The following is a 25204-nucleotide window of genomic DNA, read 5'->3' as shown; positions in this document are numbered from 1 at the left end:
CACCACAGAATACAAAATGTTATACTAATCTTTACTCCTAGTCATGGCATTTGGACTGATATATCCTAATATGCTCCCCTCAATTCAGAGTGCCAATATGAGGATTCTCACAGCAATATTCATGCTTCTGTCTTTTTAACGGCTTTGTGAATATGTCTCCCAACATTTTTTCTGTGGAGATGTAGAATACCTTCATTTTTTTTATTTTGTGCTTCATGTACGAAGTGATGCTTAATATCAATGTACCGGTACTTTGTGCAATTATGAAAGATGGGATTTGTAGAAATCCTTTGAGTTCCTTGATTATTACAAAATATGTGAAGATTCATCTTTATTTTGTCTGGTTTTGCAACTTTTAGTATGTTCTGCAGATATATAGCTTCCTTGAGGGCTTCTGTCAGTGTCATATACTCTGCCTGTGTACTTGATAATGAAACAGTTTTCTGTTTCTTCATCTCAAAAGTAATACATCTTCCACCACTGGTAAGCACAAGTCCTGTATAACTTAGAATCTTCTATCAGAACCACAATTTGCCCAGTCTGTATCAGCACAACCCTTTATTTCTTTGTATTTTCTGTAGGTAATTCTGTAATTGGCTGTTCCCTTCAAATATCTTAGAATTAATTTTGCTTTGTTATTAAACTGACCTAAGAAATTTACAGCAAAAGCTATGTCCAGACAGGTCACAACAGCTAAGTACATAAAGGAGTCTTTTAATTATTGATATGGTATTTATACATTTCTGCAGCTGATAACTCTTTCGGTCTTCTCACTTTAATGTCTGGGTTAACCGGCGTTTGAGACACTCTTGAACTCACTCATGCCAAATCTTTTGATTATTTCTTAAGTGTATTTACTTTGTGATATGGCCATGATAATATTATTGTCATATTCAAAATCTATTCCCAAAGAGTAATGTATTTTTCCTATGCCTCTCATTTTAAATTCTTTCATGAGTGCATCTTTGACATCCCCTAATATATTCATTTCTTGTGATGCTATGATTAAACCATTGACATAGACTATTAAAAAAGAGTATCATCTCCATGCGCATGGGTATCCTGTTGTAGATTCCATTCCTAATGTGATTAACTTGTCATGTGAAGTTCTGTACTATTTACTCATATAATGCTTTCTTGAGTTAACATACATCTAATCAAATCAAATCACTTTATTTGCAAATGAGGTGTCTACCTCGGTGGCAAATGATATACAAAAATACATTATTATCAAGCAGTAAATTTTAAATTTAAAAAAGGAAGAAAAATTCTTAAAATACAGTACTATACAATTTACACTAACAAATTTTCTATTAAACACACAGCTTATCCTTAATAAATGTATATTATTTACAAAATTCTACTCATAATATCTTCTGTACTTACACACACAATCAATTATATACGTACAGTATGTAGAATCACTTCAAATAATACTATACAACTGCTATAAGATTTAAATTTACATGTACCACCCCATTGTACCTCCCTACTAATTTGATCACTCCTGGCTGATTTTCATTTTTGAGTTGGATTTCTCTGAAAATCTCTTCATTTGTAAATGAGAAGCTTCTTGTTTCCTTATGTGTCTCCCCCTCTCTAACTTCTGTTTTGGTTTCCAACTCCTGACAATCTTCTACTGAATCTATGAATTCCCAACTAAATAGATTTGCTTTCTCATTATCTGTAGAAAAGAGTTCGCCCCCTTCTCCCACCATTGTGAGAATTTGGATTCTATTTTCCTTTTGATTCCTAATATATGAATACTGCCTTTTCAATTTCCATTTGTGGTCATTACCCTCATGAAGTATGCCTTTTTTTTTTCTCTCCCTACCCTCTTTGATTTTCCTGTTTACTGTTCTACATTTTCTTTTAAATTTTCTTATTTCCCTTGTATAATTAACAGGATCTGAGGTCATTTTATGCTTCTTAACAGGTACAAATTGCTTCCCTTCTTCCTAAATGATTCCTTTAAAGTTTGCCCAAAGTGTATCCACATTACTCCCTTCACTTATCCAACAACTGAATTACGATTTACGGTAAGTCCCAAATTCATCAACTTTAGTTTTTCTGTACAAGTACTTGTCTTGTGTGACCTTTTTGGTACCAGTCCTACATCCATTATTACAGCCTTATGGTAACCTATTCCTTCAATTACCTTGGTTTTATAAACAATTTCCCACAAATACATCTAGTAAGTAAGTTATTGAGTCAAGTTGGTGCTTGTACTATTTGGGTAAATCATCAACATCTTCATTTCCCGTTTACAGCTTTCCGGGTCAGTTGTGAATCAAGGACCTCCATCGCTGCCTAACTCTCCACCACTCTTCTCCTTTGTTAAGTACATCTTCTGGCTTTCCTCTCCTCTTCTCTATGCACTCCCACACTGAATCTGTCCACCTCTTTTGGGGTCTTCCTCATGGTCTCTTTCCCGTTGACTTCTCTGAAAAAGCTTTTTTTTTTTTTTTTGGCACTCTCTCTTCCTCACTCCCTCCCTTGCTTCCAAATTAACTTACCGTATTTGCCAGTTTCTGTTGATGGGCTTCACTTGCAGCTCCATTCCATTCAACTTCAGGCAAGTTTAGATCCCCCCCAATTATTATCACATCAATTTATGTTGACAACTGGGCTGCAGTGAGAATTGATGGTAGAATGAGTTCTTGGTTCAGGGTACTTACAGGGGTTAGACAAGGCTGTAATCTTTCACCTTTGCTGTTCGTAGTTTACATGGATCATCTGCTGAAAGGTATAAAATGGCAGGGATGGATTCAGTTAGGTGGAAATGTAGTAAGCAGTCTGGGCTATGCTGACGACTTGGTCTTAATGGCAGATTGTGCTGAAAACCTACAGTCTAATATCTTGGAACTTGAAAATAGGTGCAATGAGTTTGGTATGAAAATTAGCCTTTTGAAGACTAAATTGATTTCAGTAGGTAAGAAATTCAACAGAATTGAATGTCAGATTGGTGATACAAAGCTGGAACAGGTAGATAATTTCAAGTATTTAGGTTGTGTTCTCCCAGGATGGTAATATAGTAAGTGAGATTGAATCAAAGTATAGTAAAGCCAATGGAGTGAGCTTGCAGTTGCGATCAACAGTGTTTTGTAAGAAGGAAGTCAGCTCCCAGATGAAACTATGTTTACATCGGTCTGTTTTCAGACCAACTTTGCTTTATGGGAGTGAAAGCTGGGTGGACTCAGGATATCTTATTTAAAGTTAGAAGTAACAGACATGAAAGTAGCGAGAATGATTGCTGGTACAAACAGGTGAGAACAATGGCACGAGGGTACTCAGAATTAGGAGATAAAGGCTAAGTTAGGAATGAACTCGATGGATAAAGCTGTACGTGTAAACCGGCTTCAGTGGTGGGGTCACGTAAGGCGAATGGAGGAGAATAGGTTGCCTAGGAGAATAATGGACTCTGTTATGGAGGGTGAGAAAAGTAAAGGCAGACCAAGACGACGATGGTTAGACTCAGTTTCTAATGATTTAAAGATAAAAGGTACTGGTATAGATCTAAATGAGGCTACACAGCACTAGTTGCAAATCGAAGATTGTGCCAACATTTAATAAATTCACAGAGGCTTGCAGACTGAACGCTGAAAGGCATAACGGTCTATAATGATAAAGTATGTATGTATTATTATTGTTTTTATGAGTGTAATCCATTAGTTTCTCAAATATTTCCATGTCTCTTTCCTCTCTTCTAGGTACCAAGGGAGATGATCAATAAATTTCCAATTTCTTTGCTATCATTTAAGAAAAGGCTAGGAAAACAACAGATAGGGAATGTGCCACCTGCATGACTGCCCTAAATGCAGATCAGCAGTGATGATGATTGATTGATTGATTGATTGATTGATTGATTGATTGATTGATTGATTGATTATCACTAATTTTATCCCTAATATTTCATCCCTTTCATCAGTAAACCATTCATGTGAGCAATAAGTTTCCTTCACCAGAATAAACACCTCCCTCCCCCCCCCCCCCACCCCTTCTTATTTCTTCGGTCTCTGTGATGACTGTATACCCTTCTGGAAATACTTCTCTATTACCCACTCCTCTCAACCATGATTCCACTCCTGTCATAACATCAATCTCATAAGATTCCAATGTACTGAATTTTAATTGCTTATTTACTACACTATGACAGTTTACCAAGAGCAATCTCAGACCCACTTTCTCCCTAAAACTTAACGGTTGCAATTGGGTAACTTGAAATTCCTTATTTTCCTGGTTTGTTTCCTGAACTTCAATTGCAACTGTTCTTCTGTGCTCCTATCAGTGCCTTCAATTAGTTTACAGAGTACGGAAGTGCAATTACGTGCCGTGGTACTGTAAAGTACCACACAGTTCCCTCACCAAGAAATCTTTACCCCATGCCTCGTATACCACACCATACCATCCACACCTTGCATACCATGCCCTGTAAAATGCTATCTACCTAATTTATCCTAGTCTACCATCTTAACGTTATTAAATTGCTTACAGATACTAATCAAATGGTTTTTATCTTTTCTATTTGTTTTACGTTGCACCGACACAGATAGGTCTTATGGCGACGATGGGACGGGAAAGGCCTAGGAATGGGAAGGAAGCGGCCGTGGCCTTAATTAAGGTGTGCCTGGTGTGAAAATGGGAAACCACAGAAAACCATCTTCAGGGCTGCCGACAATGGGATTTTTATTTATTTATTCATGAACATAACAGGCGTTCAGCCCCAAATACATGTTCACAATAAAATAATCCAACCTAAGCCACCACACTCCACCATATAAACAAACACAAACAAAACAAACACCACATAATAACCTACCGTCCGGCCGAGTCATGACCCCTGGTGAGAAGAAGGCCGCCAACCCAATGATGACTCGACCGGCCCTTCCCGTGGAGACCTCCTGAAGGCCCCAAGATCCAACCAGATTACAATGCTTTCCCTCTCACCATTCCACTCTTAATCGTACAAAAAAAGGGTAAGGAAAGAAATTACCGTATCCCCTGGGCATGCCATGAGGTTCGTTGGATACTCCGGAAACGTACAACCCCCAAAATACAGTCACCACAGCAGTCATCCTCAGAACCTCGTGCCATGCCCCTCATTCCGTTGAATTAAAACCCCAGAATCAAGAGAGAAATAATGATAAAGATAATCAAACATGCTCATCAAGTGTCCTTATTGCGCACTGCACTTGCGTCACATTATTGTTCCTGACCTACACCTAATCAATACTCCAAACAACAACACTCAGCATTTCAGCACTTGTATTCCAACCAACTCTAACACAAACAGAAAGACCTTGCCTTCATGCAATCCCAAATCATTACCCAACTCCACATACTTAACTAAGTACTCGACACAGTTTCCATTTCAGATACACCACCAAATCAAAACTTACAACTCTAAAATTTGCAAAATAACTCCACTTCTCACCACATTTCAACAATAGTCCTCAATAACTTCAACCATTTTATACCACCACTTCTCCAACACCTCATTTCAGCAATATGACACATCATAACTTTAATCATAACACATGATCATAAATACCAAGTCCTCAATAACTCTACATATCACTTCTCCATCACCACATTTCAACCATCTTATACCACCACTTCTCCAATACCACATTTCAGCAATAGCCCTCAATAACTTATCCATCTCCACCCTTTCCAAGACCACATTTCAGCAATATAGCACCAGCTCCACCTCATATACCACCTCTCCATCCAAAAAAATTCAGTAATAAATAATCAGATTAAATACCAAACCGCCTTCTCTTACAACTTACTCATGAGTACACCACCACTTCTCCATACTTCTCCAACACCACATTTCAACATATACCACCTCTACTTCTTTGACAATAACACTCACCTACCATCCACCATCTTATATCACCACTTCTCCAACACCACATTTCAACAATATAACACCTCCTAACTTAATCATAACACATAATCATAAATACCAAGCCCTCAATAACTTCCAACACCACATTTCAGCAATATAACACAGTCCTCAATAACTTCAACCATTTTATACCACCACTTCTCCAACACCTCATTTCAGCAATATGACACATCATAACTTAATCATAACACATAATCATAAATACCAAGCCCTCAATAACTCTACATATCACTTCTCCATCACCACATTTCAACCATCTTATACCACCACTTCTCCAATACCACATTTCAGCAATAGCCCTCAAAAACTTATCTATCTCCGCCCTTTCCAAGACCACATTTATACCACCTCTACTTCTTTGACAATAACACTCACCTTCTGCCATCCACCATCTTATATCACCACTTCTCCAAAATACCAAGCCCTCAATAACTTCCAACACCACATTTCAGCAATATAACACCAACTCCACCTCATATAACACATCATAACTTACATACCACTTCTCCATCACCACATTTCAACCTCCACCAATAAATACCATCATAACTTCCAACTCCACAAACACCACCTCCATCTCTTAATTACTTACTTACTCACTTTATTATTGTTTTTGCTTCTTGTTACAATACCCTCATTACTTTTCGTAGCTCCCCACATGATCGTTAAGTCTCTATTTCTCCCTCTGCTCCACCTCTGTTCGTTTCCCATCCTTCTGCCCATGCCTCTATCCCAACTCAGATTGAGACACCCCCTGGTTGCCTCTGACGTCACCTTTTTACCCTGCGCTTCTCTTACTTCGCTGCTTTCACTCCCCTGCCTTTCTTCTTCACTGCTTATGGTTACCTTTTCACTTGGCACCTCTCCCTGGGCTTCTTCACTGTTTATGATCACATTTTCTCTTGGCACCTCTCCCTGACCCTCTTCACACTGCACACTGTTACTGATATCTCGCCTCACTTCCCCACCTTTCGTTGCACTACTCACTTTTTCTTCGTCTTCTTTTATCCTCCTGTCTAAGTCAACCAATCTATTTACAGACCAGATTCTCTTCCAATTTCTGCCTGCTACCATTAGTTCTTGACCTTTAATAGTCGCTCTCAACCCTTGATTTATTGCACAAATCTTGCGTTTTCTGAGTATTTTCTCGTTCCTAATCGCCTCCCATCCCACGTCTCTCTTGATCCATATTTTCTCTCTCTGGACATTACTCGCATTTCTTATCACAGCATCAGCCATCAACGTAGAAAACAGTTCTAATTTGATAGGCCTGTTGCCCCTAATTTTTCCCACCCTCTGCACATCGTCTATATCTACTTCACTAAAGTTAAGTTTCAATTTCCCCTGTATTAAGTCCACTTTATAAGTTGTAAGTACTTTGTCTTCTCTCAACTCCACAGACACACCATATATACTGTAAATAAGCATTTCTTTCTTCTATATAAAGTATTGGCTTCCACTTCTACTTTCAGCTTCAAATTCTCCTCTTCTAATCGTCCTATTTTTTCCCTTAATGTTACAACTTCTTCGGTGTTATGTCTCACTTGTGCTGTTATATCTTCCGTTTTTTCTCTTAACCATACCTCCATTTTTCCAAACTCCCTGGTTTGTTCTTTAATCATATTTTTAATTTGCTCAAAAGGGCCAACTTCTTCCACCACCTCTTTTACGGCTCTTTTGAATGCGTCCATATTTTCCCTTTCCTTATTTCTACTAGAGGTCGGGCCTGGGTTCAGCTCGACCCCCCCCCCCCCCCCCAATGCATAGCAAAATTATAATCACCGCCGCTGATAGCAATAGTTCACCTTTTCTCTCCAAATCCATTTTACACCCTCCTAATTTCATTTCTTCTGTCTTCATTCTTCCTTGCCATCTTCCTACCGTCGCCCTGTACTGCTCTACATCAATCATTGTCGGCACACCATTGTCCTGCACTCGGCACTTTCACCCACACCTCCCACTCCCGGGACCCTCCACTCAATGCGACCTCACTCGTCCGTGGCTTAGGCAAGACTGCTGACAATGGGATTCGAACCCACTATCTCGCGGATGCGAGCTCACAGTTGCGCGCCCCTAACCGCACGGCCAACTCGCTCGGTAAAACGTGTGTTAGTTTTGTCAATTTCCTTATTCACAGAAGACCATTTAAGAGGGACAGAATTGATTTCAGATGTTAATAGCAATGTCCGCTTCATTTCTATAAACATCATTAGAACCTGCACACAAAATTACACAATGATGCTTCGTCAGTTTTTCACATTTTTCGCGAACACGTGCCACTATCACAGAAGAAGTAGCCCCGGGATATACACTATCTTGAATTGCCCCGACACTACATCCCCGGTTAATTTTCGCGGCAAGTCAAACTATTTTCACTAGGTCTATTGGGAACCACGTCACTACATCGGTAACTAAAATTATCATCTCTGCTATCTGCTATCTATGCTATCTAACACACTTAACCTTGTGTGAAGTCTGAAAGAGACAGTCGTCTGAAGGTTTAAGCCAAAGTATTTAAAGCTATTTACAGTGCGTATTGCCTCTTGCTTGAAGATCACTCTGTTATGTGGGGATACCCGTCCATCCTTCGTAAAGATCATATTTGTCGGTCTTCCCTGCATTCACCTCTTAACTTATTTATTTCTCTAGCGCGCTTATTGGTACTTGTAGTTCATTGATGTTGTGTGACCCTATAAGCATATAATATGCATCTACACTTCTGTCAATTCTTCTCGTATTGTCCGAACAACATCATTAAATACAACACTGATTAGAATTGTGTGTGTGACTTTATTAGGTCATCCTGAAATAAATAAGAGTAATGAAACAGATGGAGTTTTATTCGTAACAAAATGGTGTCAGAAGTTACAATAGACCCTATGTGTGATACATCATTGTAATAAGCGTGAATCAGTGGATCATATACTCCAGGTTTCGGCCGCCATCGGGAACATTTCAGAACGTCGGTGTATAGTGAATGCGCACTCATATACATATGTTTTCATCTTTTATTATTTACTGCATGCCAGTTGAGACCAGAAGCCACACGAAAACGGAGGCTCAGTTAAATGTGTTCTTTGATATGATAAAGAAGATTGAAGTAAATAAAAAAATATGGAAGAGAAGATGGAAGAAAATCGAAAGAAGATGGGGGAGAAGATGGAAGACTATCAACAGGAGATGAAAGACTGGCAAAAGAAGAAGGCCAGAAAATGTCAATGGAGAAGTTGGATGCAGGCTATAGGATGATGGAAGGAAGCCAGAAGATGACAGTAGAAAGCCGGCCGAGGTGGATAAAGGAGATGAAAGAAGGCCAGAAGATGACGAAAGACGGCCGAAAGAAGACTGAAAACGATCAGAATAAGGTGGAAACCGGCCATATGAGGAAGACTGAAAACTATCAGAATAAACAGGAAACCGGCAGATGAAGTCAGAAGATCGCCAGGAGAGGACAGAAGATGGAAGACGATCAGAAAAAGATGGATGACGACCAGAACACGGAAAATGACCAGAAGGGGGTGGTAGACGACCACATGATGCTGGAAGACGAACAAAAGAAGACTGAAGACGATCAGTATAAGATGGAGGACGGCCAGGAGAAGACGGAAGATGGCCAGAAGAAGATGGAGGACGACCAGAAGAAGATAGGAGACGGCCAGAAGAAGATGGGTTACAGACAGAAAAATGTCGATTAGAGTCCACGCGAGATCAAGCATGTTCCGCAGGTCAATGCTCTGTCCCGTAGACTTTTTTCAGAAGACTGCGAGTTCTGTTCCAGGAGGGAGGCCGAGCATGAAGTTTCCTGCCGAGTGATCACCGTGGGTTTCGAAGGAAACTGGAGCTGTGACGCCTGGATGGAAATGCAGAGGGACGGGGATCGTCACTTTACCCTGGTCCCCCTGGCTTTCCAGTCCGCAGTGCACGAGGCAACGAGATCTACTCCAGCGAGGACATCGTGTGAAAGAAAGCAGCGCCTTCCGGCCAGCCTGCCTGAGGGCCATCTTACTCCGACCGATAGGTTCTACCTGGACCTGACAAGGAGACCGGAGGATGTGGGCACCACTATCAAGAAGATTTCGAGCACAGAGAGCGACCGCGTGAAGGCGCGGCACGACCAACGAGCGGACACCATGGGAAATCACGAGGGCGACCTAGGATGGCTATATGATTCCATAAGGAATAAATGCTTGTCTTTCAAGCTCCAGAGAAAACGCCCTTACCACGTTCTGAGAGGAATAAATGACGTAAGCTACCGAGTACGAAGGAGGCCAAGGTGCAAGATGAAGGTGGTACATTTAGACCGACGGGCGCCATACTGAAGAACAGTTGAGAAGATCACTGATCGGGACGATCAGTTCTCGAAAGGGGGGAATTTTACGTGCCAGCCCCGTGGTAGCCCCTTTCGGTACTTCCAGGAAGGGGCTAGTGACTCACACGAACTGACATCTCCCAGCCGGCTTGTAGGGTGGGGCCAGCCTTTCCGTGTATTGTTCTCGTTGGCCGGCTTACCTGTGAATTTCTTGGAGATTCAACGGGTATGTTCTGCCTCTAGTGACCTCACGAAAATTCTGGCTGAAATTACCCGAGCTATAAAAAGGGAGGCTAGCCGCGGACAGTCAGTCAGAGTTGGACTCCATGATGGAGTCAGTGTCACACTTAGTGAGTTGGGGTTCGGTAGCTGGGCTGAGGCCGACAGAGGTGTTGGCTGTCGCTAGTATCCCAGCGAGGTCTGAAATAGGAGGTGTTGTGGTGACGGAGAGACCAGTGAGTAGATGTGCTGGAGACGATGGAACGGAAGACGTGTATTACCTGAGAGTACTGTGTATTTGTGTATTTCAGTGGACTGAGGATCGCCGTGAGCCAGAGAGGAAACCCGCTATCTTGAGTGCGAGGATAGATGGACCTGTGTTCGCTGTTGTGAGTATCGTCCTGCTATTGAATACTGTTGAGCTGTTTAGTTGTTCGCTGCATGTGACTGTGTGAATTACTGGACTATCTGTGCAGGCGAACCAACGAACAGTCGTCGTGTGTGGAATGGCCCGTAGTCCTGTGTTCAGACCCAGCGGTCTATACACAGTTGCTGTATGAGGTGGCTGGACTTGGGGAAGTGACAGTAAGAATTAAAGTGTCCCCAGTCCCCAGCAGAATAACGATCTGGACCGCCTGCTGCGCCATAAGGAAGAGCAATTTGTAAATAGAAATTAATTAGTAAGTGTGGCCATTCATAGCTGATTATAATTGTGTGTGTGAGTGTGTATGTGTGTGTGTGTGCATTTATTAGGTCTTCCTGAAATAAATTATAGTAATGAAACAGATGGAGTTTTATTCGTATCAATATTTAGCTACATTTCCTCGCAAAGGCATGGGAAGATTATAACTGATTCAGTCGTTTCGATATTCGACCTCTTGATCTGGAAATCTGAACACTAACATTCAGTGAACTGCTCATACCTCCTAAGTAGGCTATCACTAATGGAACTCTTACCGTATTAGTGCGGCGCAAGTGTGATAAACTGACATAATTTGAAAACAATCTTCTCTCACCCATGGGTAAATAATGCAAGTATCGAGCTCGAATTATTATTATTCCTTTTTACGAGTTGCTTTAGGTGCATCACAAGTCACAAGACAGATAGGTCTTATGGCGACGATGGGATAGGAAAGGGCTAGGAGTGGGAAGGAAGCATCCGTGGCCTTACTTAAGGTACAAGCCCATCATTTGCCTGGTGTGAAAATGGGAAACCACGGAAAACCATCTTCAGGGCCGCCGACAGTGGGGTTCGAACCCACTATCTTCCGAATACTGGACACTGGCTGCACTTAAGCGACTGCGGCTACTGAGCTAGGTAATTATTATTATTATTATTATTATTATTATTATTATTATTATTATTATTATTATTATTATTATTATTATTATTATTATTATTATGACTTGTGATGTACATCCACTTATTAGCATCATTATTAGTTTACGATAGCATTATTTGTGAGGTTATGTCATGTTATATATAGATATTTATATGAGTGTAAGAACCTGTAAATTTATTATTACCTGTATATATGACTAGCAAGATACCCGTGCTTCGCTACGGCATTATACTGAAATTTATAATTGAATGCTTAACGTTTTATATATAATCCTCCGAAATTCGCGATCTGATTCGTCTTCTGAGAGAATCCACCAAAATTCGATATCTGACTCGTTTTCTGAGAAATTACGGCAAATTTCCTCACATTTTTCAATCTTTCTCTCCTGCATTCGATTTCGTACTTCCCATGCTAGGTCCAGGTATTCCACCTGGTGAGTTGGGTCCTTAAATCTTTGTCATCTTTTCCTATAAGCATTTTTAGTATGGATCAAATCCTGAAGGAGATTCTGCGTGGTGTCGTCTTGGGTGCCTTGGCGGTACTGAACCCGCGACCGGACTGTATTCGTAGTCATTACCAGGCCAGGACCCGTTTCCAGCGCGGTACGCACAATATTTGACGATGGTCCAGAGCATTATTATTATTATTATTATTATTATTATTATTATTATTATTATTATTATTATTATTATTATTATTACAGATGTTCTGGACCCCACAGTAAGAAGCAAGACTGCTACTTGGCGGTAAATTACATCTGCTGCCATTGTCACTGTTGACAATGTGACCAGCAACATTGCGCGCGTAGGCAAGTGTGCGGGATTTCTGGCGATACGAATGACATACATCCGTGCATTATTGACCTTATTATAGAGGTAAATAATTTGACGGTCAATCTCATTCCTATCGTTTATTTCAAATGTGTTTAAATTTTTATTTATATGCCAGGAGAGTCTACTGTAATCTAAAAACGTTCTCCGAAGGAAAATATAGCTGTTGAAAACGAACCCAGGAAAGATTAAAAATGATCGGTTTATGATCAGAATAAGTACATCGAAAATATACAGCCTGTTTCCAGTCATTCGATTTGTAATTCACAATAGAATTGTGAAACACACTATAACATCCAGATTGGCACTGGGTAGACGAGAACTCTGAAGAATATTCTGTAAGTAATATCTGGGCCTTAAGCACTCTAGAATTTACGAGAAAATGTATCTTTCTAGAAGCCTGGCCAAACACGTATATAAAGTGGTGGTCTTGATGGTAGAGAGGAGTTATTGTTTAGTAGGAGTTATGGTTTAACAGGAGTACACTTGTGACCACGTGTTATGACATGCTTGTAAGCAGTCAATTGTTTTAAGATTGCGATCTCCGTGTGGCTTAGTGATGGCATTTGTTAAAGATGACGGTTTGTTGATGTGTGTATTTTATTTGTGACTACAGTTGATTAGGTTATGTGTACGGTATGTTTATGTGAAGTTAAGGTGAAATAAATAAGTGTACCAACTGACAGCATTTTGTGTGCGTCTTTGTGGATACATCAAGTGATGTCCAAATCGTTCGGGACTAATAATAACAAAATGTATATCAGATCACAAAATTAATTATTAACTTTTCTCATTACTACACAGATGCACAACGAAAGTAGCTCCGTTTATATTAAATATGAATCTTCAAAATCTATTATGATAATTGGAACTATGAATTAATCTTCGTACACCGGAAGTCAATCTTTAAACATCAGTACATTGTTGTGAAACACAGCATGTGAACAGAAAATCCAATTGGAAGTCTATTTCGGAAACGTATACGCTGTGCAAACGCACTATACATCTTGAACAGTTTTCCACTACAATTGAACTTAAATTAGTAAATTACTAAAATGTTAATTTGTAATCAGACACAATGAACTTACTCTCTTTGTACTGCAATACATTTGGATGCTTCTCGTGGATCACGACACATCGGAAGCAGTTATCCAACCTGAAACAAAACATTAAATAAAATCAGTATTTGTTGTTTCGGGTGGCGAAAATTTCAGGTACAAGAAGCATTCAGATAGCTCAACGATATATTCAGCTTTTGTCCTAGGTCACGACTACGCCTTAAAACATTTATCCTCCAGAGCTAGTTTGAAGATGTAGGCCTATCAAATTTTTATTGGAAAGAGTATGTAAGTACACACAGCTGCGTAGGTGATCACAGCCATTAAAACGCTAGTACTTTTAAATAAAAATACCAGAGTTTTAGAAGCTTTGTTAATAATGTTATCGGAATTACAACAGATGCATGTCATTTAATGAGTTCTTTCCCCAAATTCATTATAAATTGTAATATAAAACGGTTACAAATGACTATCCTAAACGTGCTGCATTAGGAAGAAAGACTTTGCATTTTCAGGATCAGGCGTGCTGCGGGGTAGTAACTACATACATCAAATTGCCTCGAAAAACACTCGTTTAGAGGGAAAAGATCTAGATACAACCAACATACGACCTAGTAAATACGGATGAGATATAGATAGAACCAAACATATAGTGAAACATATTGTGGCGCGATAAAATATAAATACCGTAGTCTCACAAATTCGACTTAATGTGGACTGAGAGGGTATCGAGTTACCAAAATATTGAGTTTTAGGGACTTTTTTATTTTGTGCAAGAGTTATATACAAATCATTTCAGGTTATATGAAAATAATGAAAGTTTTTAATATATAGAGGGAAAAAGGCAACATATGCCTACAACCTAATCTAAAACAACTTAAGAATAATATAATATAATATAATATAATATAATATAATATAATATAATATAATATAATATAATATAATATAATATAATATAATATAATATAATATAATATAATATAATATAATATAATATAATATAATATAATATAATATAATATAATATAATATAATATAATATAATATAATATAATATAACATAATATAATACTAGCTGTAGTACCCGGCGTTACCCGGATAGTTTTTGAATGGTTACCTTTCATATTTGTATTATCAGTTAGTTAAGTGTGAAGTGAATGCTTATATAATTCTTTCTGAGATGTTGAGTTTACGACCTATTATGTAGTTTTAGAGTTATTTAGATGTGCCTGATTTCAAGTTTTAGATTATTTAATTATCGAGTAAACACTAATCTCAGTCATTTTATACTATTTACTTTTAAGCCCTTCTCAGTTCCTGCCTCAATGGAGGCTGAACGTGGACTTAAACGGTATCCAAAGCGTCACAGTTCGTATCAGCGACATATAAACAATGGATTTCGACATTAATATCGGTTATTTTCCTTATTTTTGCATGTCAGCCCCTCTCATTCCCCCAACACCAGCGGGGGCTAGGTGTATTTCACTCCCACAGTAATGTTTTCTCTATAGTAAGTCATGTGTATACAAAGTTTAATTGAGAGGTATGCTAGAACATACACACATAGTCCTTAAACTCTGTCCCTTTGGACATTTTGTTTTCTTTCCCAATTCTCGCCCGCCTGCCGATTAGGACTGAACTTTACCTTAAACGGCATCCAGAGTGTCACAGTTCATCTCAGCGACCCCGAAAACTATGAATTAGACACAAGTATCGGTCGTTTTCGGTTAATTTTTACATTTCGCTCCTACTATAGAGGATAGGAGTCTCTTACCTCTCAGGTATTTTTTCCAGGCAGTAGGTCCAATATACATACATACGTCCATTATCTCGGTCATTTTCGAATATTTTTTTCACTTATTCTCACCGCTATGAGAAAGGAAGCAAAAATTTGACTTAAAAAAAAATAATTGGAGCGTTACTATTCATCTCAGCGACCCCGAAAAGAATGGATTCGACACTATTTTCGATTATTTCTACATATCGCCCTCTCTTAGGTGTGCTAGGGTTGTCATACCTCCACGCAGTTTGTCTCCTAATAATAAGTCATAACTGACCAAGTTTTTTGAAATCGCTCCATAGTCCCGAAACGTATGGATTCAACACTAATATCGGTCATTTTTAATCAATTATATTTCGTCCCCTTATCTAAAGCTTCTAGGGGTGTCTTGTAGTAGGTAATACTTGTACCAAATTCCGCTGCAAGCTATACTGGAACGTACAAACAAACATCCTTAACCTCGGTCATTTGTACACTGACTGACAGAGCAAATGCAACACCAAGAAGGAGTGATCAGAACTTTATGCCAATTGCAGGGTAGACTGACGTCACTGAGGTATGCTCATGATGTGAAATGCGCCGCTGTGCTGCGCACGTAGCGAACGATAAATGGGACACGGCGTTGGCGAATGGCCCACTTCGTACCGTGATTTCTCAGCCGACAGTCATTGTAGAACGTGTTGTCGTGTGCCACAGGACACGTGTATAGCTAAGAATGCCAGGCCGCCGTCAACGGAGGCATTTCCAGCAGACAGACGACTTTACGAGGGGTATGGTGATCGGGCTGAGAAGGGCAGGTTGGTCGCTTCGTCAAATCGCAGCCGATACCCATAAGGATGTGTCCACGGTGCAGCGCCTGTGGCGAAGATGGTTGGCGCAGGGACATGTGGCACGTGCGAGGGGTCCAGGCGCAGCCCGAGTGACGTCAGCACGCGAGGATCGGCGCATCCGCCGCCAAGCGGTGGCAGCCCCGCACGCCACGTCAACCGCCATTCTTCAGCATGTGCAAGACACCCTGGCTGTTCCAATATCGACCAGAACAATTTCCCGTCGATTGGTTGAAGGAGGCCTGCACTCCCGGCGTCCGCTCAGAAGACTACCATTGACTCCACAGCATAGACGTGCACGCCTGGCATGGTGCCGGGCTAGAGCGACTTGGATGAGGGAATGGCGGAACGTCGTGTTCTCCGATGAGTCACGCTTCTGTTCTGTCAGTGATAGTCACCGCAGACGAGTGTGGCGTCGGCGTGGAGAAAGGTCAAATCCGGCAGTAACTGTGGAGCGCCCTACCGCTAGACAACGCGGCATCATGGTTTGGGGCGCTATTGCGTATGATTCCACGTCACCTCTAGTGCGTATTCAAGGCACGTTAAATGCCCACCGCTACGTGCAGCATGTGCTGCGGCCGGTGGCACTCCCGTACCTTCAGGGGCTGCCCAATGCTCTGTTTCAGCAGGATAATGCCCGCCCACACACTGCTCGCATCTCCCAACAGGCTCTACGAGGTGTACAGATGCTTCCGTGGCCAGCGTACTCTCCGGATCTCTCACCAATCGAACACGTGTGGGATCTCATTGGACGCCGTTTGCAAACTCTGCCCCAGCCTCGTACGGACGACCAACTGTGGCAAATGGTTGACAGAGAATGGAGAACCATCCCTCAGGACACCATCCGCACTCTTATTGACTCTGTACCTCGACGTGTTTCTGCGTGCATCGCCGCTCGCGGTGGTCCTACATCCTACTGAGTCGATGCCGTGCGCATTGTGTAACCTGCATATCGATTTGAAATAAACATCAATTATTCGTCCGTGCCGTCTCTATTTTTTCCCCAACTTTCATACCTTTCGAACCACTCCTTCTTGGTGTTGCATTTGCTCTGTCAGTAAGTGTATATTTTCTGTTCTTGACTCTTTCTCACCCGTCTGGCAATTGGGGATCAACTTGGACTTAAACGACAACCGGAGTGTCACTATACATTTCAGCGACCCCGAAAACTTTGGATGTTGATGATGATGATGATGATGATGCTTGTTTTTCAAAGCGGCCTAACATCTAGGGCATCGGCCCTTGATGGTAAGAAATGAGACGAAATGCATTGACAATTTAAAAGTACGGGGGCTGAACTTACACTTTTAAAAATCCAGAGTGTCACTATTCACCTCAGCGACCCCGAAAAGTATGAATTCGACATTATTTTCGATTAATTTTAATATAACACTCTCCCAAGCACTTCACCACAAAGGGCGCTGAACTTGGACTTATAAAAACTCCGGAGTGTCACAATTCACCTCAGTGACCCCGAAAACTATGGATTCGACACCATTTTCGATTAATTTGTATATCATAAACCCCTTCACCCCCCGCCACAAGGGGGCCTGAATTTGGACTTTAAAAAATCCGGAGTGCCGCTACTAATCTCAGCGACCCCGAAAACTGTGGATTCGACACTATTTACGATTATTTTTATATATCAGTCACCCCTCGTCCCAAACCCCAAAGTAGGCTGAACTTGGACTTTTAAAAAATCCGGAGTGTCACTATTCATCTCAGCGACCCCGAAAACTATGGATTCGACACTATTTTCGATTATTCATATATCTCTCCCCCTTCGCCCCCCAGCCCGAAGGGGGCTCTACTTGGTTTAAAAAATTCCGGAGTGTCACGGTTCATCTCAGCAACCCCGAAAAGTATGGATTCGATAATACTTTCGATGATTTTTATATCTCATCCCCGTCGCCCCCTCGCCTCTAAGGGTGCCTGGGTTGTCTTACCCCCACGTAGTTTATCTCCTGATACTAAAAATCCGGAGTGTCGCTATTCACGTTGGCGACCCCGAAAACTATGTATTCGACACTATTTTCGATTATTTTTATATCTCAGTCCCCCTTTTCCCCACCACAAAGGGGGCCGAACATGGACTTTAAGAAAATGAGGCATCTTACTCTTCATCTCAGCGACCCCGAAAAATATGGATTCGACACTATTTTCGATTATTTTTATATCTGACCGCCCTCGCTCCCCTGTCCCTAAGGGTATTTGGGGTGCCTTACACCCACGCGGTTTGTCCTCTGATACTAAGTCATAAGTGTACCAAATTTGGTTGAAATCGCTCCAATGGTTTAGGAGGAGATGTGGTACAAACCCACCCAGCCACCCATCCACATACATACAATGACTTTTATATATATAATATAATATAATATAATATAATATAATATAATATAATATAATATAATATAATATAATATAATATAATATAATATAATATAATATAATATAATATAATATATCTTCATTGGGGTAATCATATTAACGAGGTTGTTCAGAAAGATTACAGTTCTCTTCACATGGTTATGAGAGTATTTACTACTACTACTACTACTACTACTACTACTACTACTAAAATGTTTTCATTCCTCCCCTGAAGGGGGAGGCGGGCCTCCTAGACGGTGACGCCGTCTCTCAGGCCGGGAGATTTGTTACGGTGAAGGAGATGCTCGAAGAAGGTGAGGGGGTTAGCGGCCGTCGCCTATACTAGGAGCTGTCCCGGCATTCGCTTTAGTGCAGGATAATGGAAAACCACAGAAAACCATTCTCAGGACAGCCGACGGTAGGGGCCAGCCGTGAGGTCCAGCCCTGTCTCGTCTCCCGAATGCAGAGGCGTAGAGCCACGGTAAAGCGGTGGCCACCCCTCCTCTGCTCGGTTGGCCGGTCAGAGTGCAGAGCTGTTGGGCCACGGACCAGCCGTGGCCACTTATGGGCAGAGACCCACTCTGCATCTACCGACCCGAGAGTATTTAAAGTTGTAGTAAGGATGTAAAGGACAGGGCGTCAAGTCTTTAGCAGGACCCCAGTTATAGTTCCAGTGTTGGGACCCATTCCAGGACTACTTGATACAAGAACTGGAAATGATTCAAAGGAAAGCAGCACGATTTGTTCTGGATGATTTCCAACTAAGGAGTAGTGTTATGAAAATATAGCAGACTTTGGGCTGGGAAGACTTGGAATTAAGGAAACAAGATGTTCGACTATGTGGTATGTTTCAAGCTGTCAGCGGAGAGAAGGCGTGGAATGCCTTTAGTAAACGAATAAGCTAGAGCGGAGCTTTTATAGGTAGCAAAGGTCGTATTATGAATCAATCACTACTGATCTGCATGTAGGGCAGTCGCCCAGGTGGCAGATTCCCTATCTATTGTTTCCTAGCCTTTTCTTAAATGACTGCAAAGAAATTGGAAATTTATTGAACATCACCCTTGGTAAGTTATTCCAATCCCTAACTCACCTTCCTACAAATGAATATTTTCCCCAATTTGTCCTCTTGAATTCCAACTTTATCTTCATATTGTGATCTTTCCTACTTTTAAAGACACCACTCAAACTTATTCGTCTACTAATGTCATTCAATGCCATCTCTCCACTGACAGCTTGGAACATACCACTTAGTCGAGCAGCTCACCTCCTTTCTCCCAAGTCTTCCCAGCCCAAACTTTGCAACATTTTTGTAACGCTACTCTTTTGTCGAAAATCACCCAGAACAAATAGAGGTGCTTTTCTTTGGAATTTTTCCAGTTCTTGAATCAAGTAATCCTGGTGAGGGTCCAATACATAGGAACCATACTCTACAGTAGTTGGAGTCTTACCAGAGACTTATGTGCCCTCTCCTTTACATCCTTACTACAACCCCTAAATACCCTCATAGTCATGTGTAGAGATCTGTACCCTTTATTAAAAATCACATTTATGTGATTACCCCAATGAAGATCTTTCCTTATGTTAACACCTAGGTATTTACAATGATCCCTGAACGGAACTTTCACCCCATCAATGCAGTGAAACTCACAACCTGACTTTTAACCCTGTTTAGCATCATACTGTTGCCTATTGTCCATTTCACAACATCATCAAGGTCATTTTGCAGTTTCTCACAATCTTGTAACTTATTTATTACTCTCTACAGAATAACGTCACCTGCAAAAAGCTTTAACTCTGATTCCACTTCTTTAATCATATCATTTATATATATATATATTGTGCCCTGACAGCAGTCCCTGTCACCATTTTGTAAATTTTAATTCAGTATCTCAAGGTTGGGTTAAGCCGCGGCGAAGCAATGCAGTCGGAGATCCATGAAGGCTCCACTCAAGGGACGTGCAAGTCCGACGAGTTGGGACACAGGTTAAATACGTGGACTGTTATCATCGTGGCTTTTAACGTGGAATGTGATCATCATTTCTGCCTAAATTACGTGAATATTCCTCAATAGGGTATTAAGAGATCGAGGATATTGGCATATTCGACGAGATACATTGACCAACATTTAATCTTATCCTAAATTAAATAACTATCCTAATGTTCCTACGCTACTTTAAATGATAACTCCGTAAAATGTTTATTTTATGGAAGGATCTCCCGTTTAATGACTTTAAAATAACTTTAAATGCATCAACTACATTAAAAACAAATTATTGGCAACACAAACGGATATGAAAGGAAAATATTATGTTAAGTTAAAAATAAATACCTAACTTCAAGCTCTTGTTACAAATAAATACAACATCGACAATTGAAACAAAAGAGACAAAGTGTCCCTCTGCTGAAGGCTTACCAGGAAAGATCAGTTATCAATCTCGCATTTTTTAAAAATAAATCACTGGGAATCGTCCACTTCAGAATGTTATTTCCTACCCAAATATCTCATAATATTCCGTCATTTCTCCTTTAAAAATCATCGCACTATATGTCAGTATCTATCTATCTTGCAACTTGAAAATTACCGTTATTCTAACTTTATAAAATCACCATAAATGCAATAGAAATGTTTGAAAAACACAGGATCGTAACATAATATGACATCCATCAAAATCATACTCTACAAGACAGACTCGATCCTCCCGTACATTCGTCGGTGACTGCACCTAGATAAAAAAAAATCAAGAGACATTGCAACGTCTACGATAACCTTGTCTAACTACGTTGATTCTGCGCCTCTGGATACCACTGCGATGTTGACCTGGAATACTACATTAGCACTAGGCGTCAACTCAAATGATCTACAAAATCCAACTAGCAAAGAAATGGTTTACTTACCATAGAAGATCATATTTCCTTTACGACATGACCTTAATATCTTTACGTTACCGATTATCTTGCGAAGATCCTAAACATCCCTTTAAAATCGTGCGCTCTGGTCAATCTTGTATTTAAATAGGATAAATGTGACGACCAACTACTAGTGTTCGTGAGTGCAACATCCTATAACATTATTCTAAAATACGGCCTCGTACCTAAATAAATTATTCATCACGACAACATCAAAATTCACGCATGACCAACATAGTTCCTACCGTCAATACCATCATCAGGACCTTCACATAACATCATCATAAAATTCGCAATCCTAATGACACGTCTATAATCATCACATCACTCTATCCTCGTAAATATTTTCAAAGATCCTACCGTAACTAACACCTTATTACATCGCACAACTCGTCATGCACAGCGAATTCATAATACTAAAGAACAATCTATTCAGGCAATTACGTAAAATTACTAAATACGTTGCCGCATTAATTCCATATCACCACAATAGTATCGCACTTCTATTATCAAACACTGTATTTCCACACAAGCACATAACATTTTGAAGACCACAGAATCGCACGTCGCAAAATACCGAGCTCCTCCGAGGTATTCTGAGCTCCAAGTTAAATTAGCGTTCAATACCATAACATCATTACGGTACCAATAACATCCATGTCGAAGAAACTTTCGCAAAACCTTGCTAGCAAACATTAAAGAAATCTTACACAACTATCGCATATTATCACAACGTAGTCTGGCACACCACACTAGCCGTAACGATCATAAATATTACAACGCAATGTCCAACAAATAACGGTCGCTTTCAAGTTAAAATTGTTCATGTCAAAATTGACAACAAAATAAATACTACTCTACGACTACAATAAGCAATTACGTGGCGGAATATGTATAAGATATTCAAGTACTCATCCTGGGTTATTGCTCCACGACGGTGTCACCTTCCGAGTTCAGCTCTCACTCAATAACATTATCAAGTATTGTCCATCACATTTCAGATCAGATCCTTTGAGGTCCCTCTATTTTAGTTGTTCATGTTGATACGTGCACACATTGTATTTGAATAAACAACTGCTGACGGTTCCATGTTACCTGAAACTCAAAGATATCAATTAGAACAAGGTCATACACCTTAATACAATTTTAACAGTTCAAGCGATACACTTGCCTTTTCATTCAATAACAAGATATCTTGTTTTACAATATTGTATGTTTATAATATGCCAATATCTCTTTAGTAACTCCTTTCAATACAATCCTTTTCCCTATGAATTCTCGCTTCCGATCTTTCTGAGGTGCAGATTGAGAGTAACAACTTCTTCAGAGACAAAACAGATTCTACCACAACATAATAATTGCAGACGGTTTGCTTTTCAGAATTCTTCTCAGCTTCTAGCTCCCATATGTTTCTGACAATTGGAAACATTTGACACATAATGTAAGACGATCTCGTACAAATCAGCTGTACTAGTAAAGGAACTTATTTAATAATTGCCGCCTCGTATTTAGGTTAGTAATCGACAGTTTCCTTTCTTCATCTCGATCGTCGGATCGTGCGAGACTAGATGTACAAGGTATGGCCCTCTCATATAAATTTATTGTTTACATATTTCATGGCCCTCAGTAACATTCTGTCGCAGATATACTGCCGTTCATGCATTCCGGAAACTTTACTTGAAGAATGCGTATTATTCATATAATCCTGCCCTATGTTTCACGATGTTTAACTTTCTGCTAATATTTCCGAGATACCACGGGGTTTAGAGCTGGTTATCAATCTGCTGATATCTTCAATTCGGCGATGCCGTTCACGTAATTAGACAAATCGACTGCCTTCTAATTCATCTGGAGGTGTGATAACCGGATATAAGATTTCATTGACATCATTTCTCGACATAAGCTTCCAATGTGACCACCAATCTCATCCTGACATACATTGGAAGGTTATATTCCTCCTCTACTCAAAAATGAAATTTCGTATGAAAGGAGAAATTTCATATTCATGCCAGATCTTATCATAATTTTCTTCTTCAATGAAATCTTCTTTTATCACATCTGAAATGAACGAAAATAACTCTGGTCTTGAGATACTGTTATACCATATCCTGTCTGGACTTTATCATTCGTCATCTGATCCGTCGGTCAGCGAATAAACATCCCAAGCATCTCCGTTTCTTTCGTCTTCCACGATGATATTGACTTCCTCCTCTTCAACGATCGGGAAACTGTACTGTTTAAGACTTGAAGCATTGAAAATAGCAATATTGTTGGACTCCAAACTCTGTATTTTATATGCGTTATTGCCCAGTACTTCAATAACCTTGAACGGCCCGATATACAAATGTGCAAACTTGGAATAGAATTTTTCCGTAGGACAAGATACGGCTGGTTTTCTTACAAGAACATAGGTTCCAACCTCCAAAGGTTCTCTAAATTTCTTATGCCTTAACTTCTTGAGACGTTTTTCGGCCTGCCTTTTCATACACGCCTGAGCTTGCTTTATGTTCTCTTCGACGCTAGGACTTTCTTCGACTGGTCTAGCAATGATCTCGTTCCAGGGACGTCTTGGTTGCTCGTTCATGTGAAGAACGCTTGGAATATTGCCGATAGACTCGTGCCATGTAAAATTTATACAATCGGCTATTGTCGGTAAACAAGAAGTCCATGTCCAATGACGTTCATGGCAGAAAATCCTACAATATTTCGCAATTTCCTTCATGACCCTTTCAGCTGCATTGGATTCAGGGTGCCTTATGGAACTAAATCGGTGTTGAATGTTCATTTTCCTTAAAGCTTCCGCAAATTCGTTTGACGTAAACTGTGTTCCATGGTCCGTTAGTATGCATTTTGGTTTACCCATCTTTGGTATCGTTACTCTTTCTAAACTCCTAATTATGGATTTAGAGTTGGCCTTCCTAATGGGCTGAAGTGATACAAATTTTGACATCACATCGAGGACTACCAATACAAAACGGTTTCCACGTTTACCTACGGGTAAACTCCCATACAAATCCATGGCATATACTTCCCTAGGTCGGTCTGGTATTACAGCTATCGGTGGTTGATACAATAATACGGAGTTGTATTTCACCCTCTGGCATATATCACAGGTTTTTACTATTCTCCCTATGGTTCTCCGAAACCCAGTCCATGTGAAAGTCTCTCCTATTGTAGCCGCTAATTTATCTAGACCACCATGACCAATCATTCTATGGATGTACCATATGAGTTTACATCTTAATTTGCGTGGCACCACCACTCTTAATTTCTTCCGATCTTTGTCTATGTACTTATACAAGATGTTATTCGTCAGCACATAATCATTTATTTGCTCTTCGGGTCCATCATCAGCTGACCTTCTTAGACAATATTCAATAATCTCTTTCAGAGATGTATCCTCAAGTTGCAACTCCGGCAATCGTTTTAAGCTTTCCAAGCATTCTTCATCCTCTTGAGTTATTTCAATAACATTGACCTCCAGAGGCTCTTCTGTTGGATTTCGGCTTAGACTGTCTGCCAACACATTACTTTTACCTGGGCAGAACTCAATTCTTAAATTAAATTGCTGCGCATAAAGTGCCCATCGTGATACTCTCTCGCTGGATAATGTGGTTTTTAACACAAACGTTAGTGCTTTATGGTCC

At 40.3% G+C, this 25204-nt stretch overlaps 1 protein-coding gene across 1 annotated transcript in view; it reads right to left on the bottom strand.

Annotated features, from left to right (window-relative positions):
* Window positions 1-25204, bottom strand: part of LOC136856878 (uncharacterized) — a 1002838-nt gene that overhangs the window by 49795 nt on the left and 927839 nt on the right. The window contains exon 5 of the mRNA XM_067135095.2: window positions 13704-13771. Within this exon, the coding sequence (XP_066991196.2) occupies window positions 13704-13771 (68 nt within the window). The remainder of the gene's footprint in view (window positions 1-13703; window positions 13772-25204) is intronic.

The sequence above is a fragment of the Anabrus simplex genome, chromosome 1 (assembly GCF_040414725.1).
Source record: "Anabrus simplex isolate iqAnaSimp1 chromosome 1, ASM4041472v1, whole genome shotgun sequence".
In the NCBI taxonomy this organism is placed as follows: Eukaryota; Metazoa; Arthropoda; class Insecta; order Orthoptera; family Tettigoniidae; genus Anabrus; species Anabrus simplex.
This window is presented reverse-complemented; position numbering and strand designations above follow the sequence as displayed.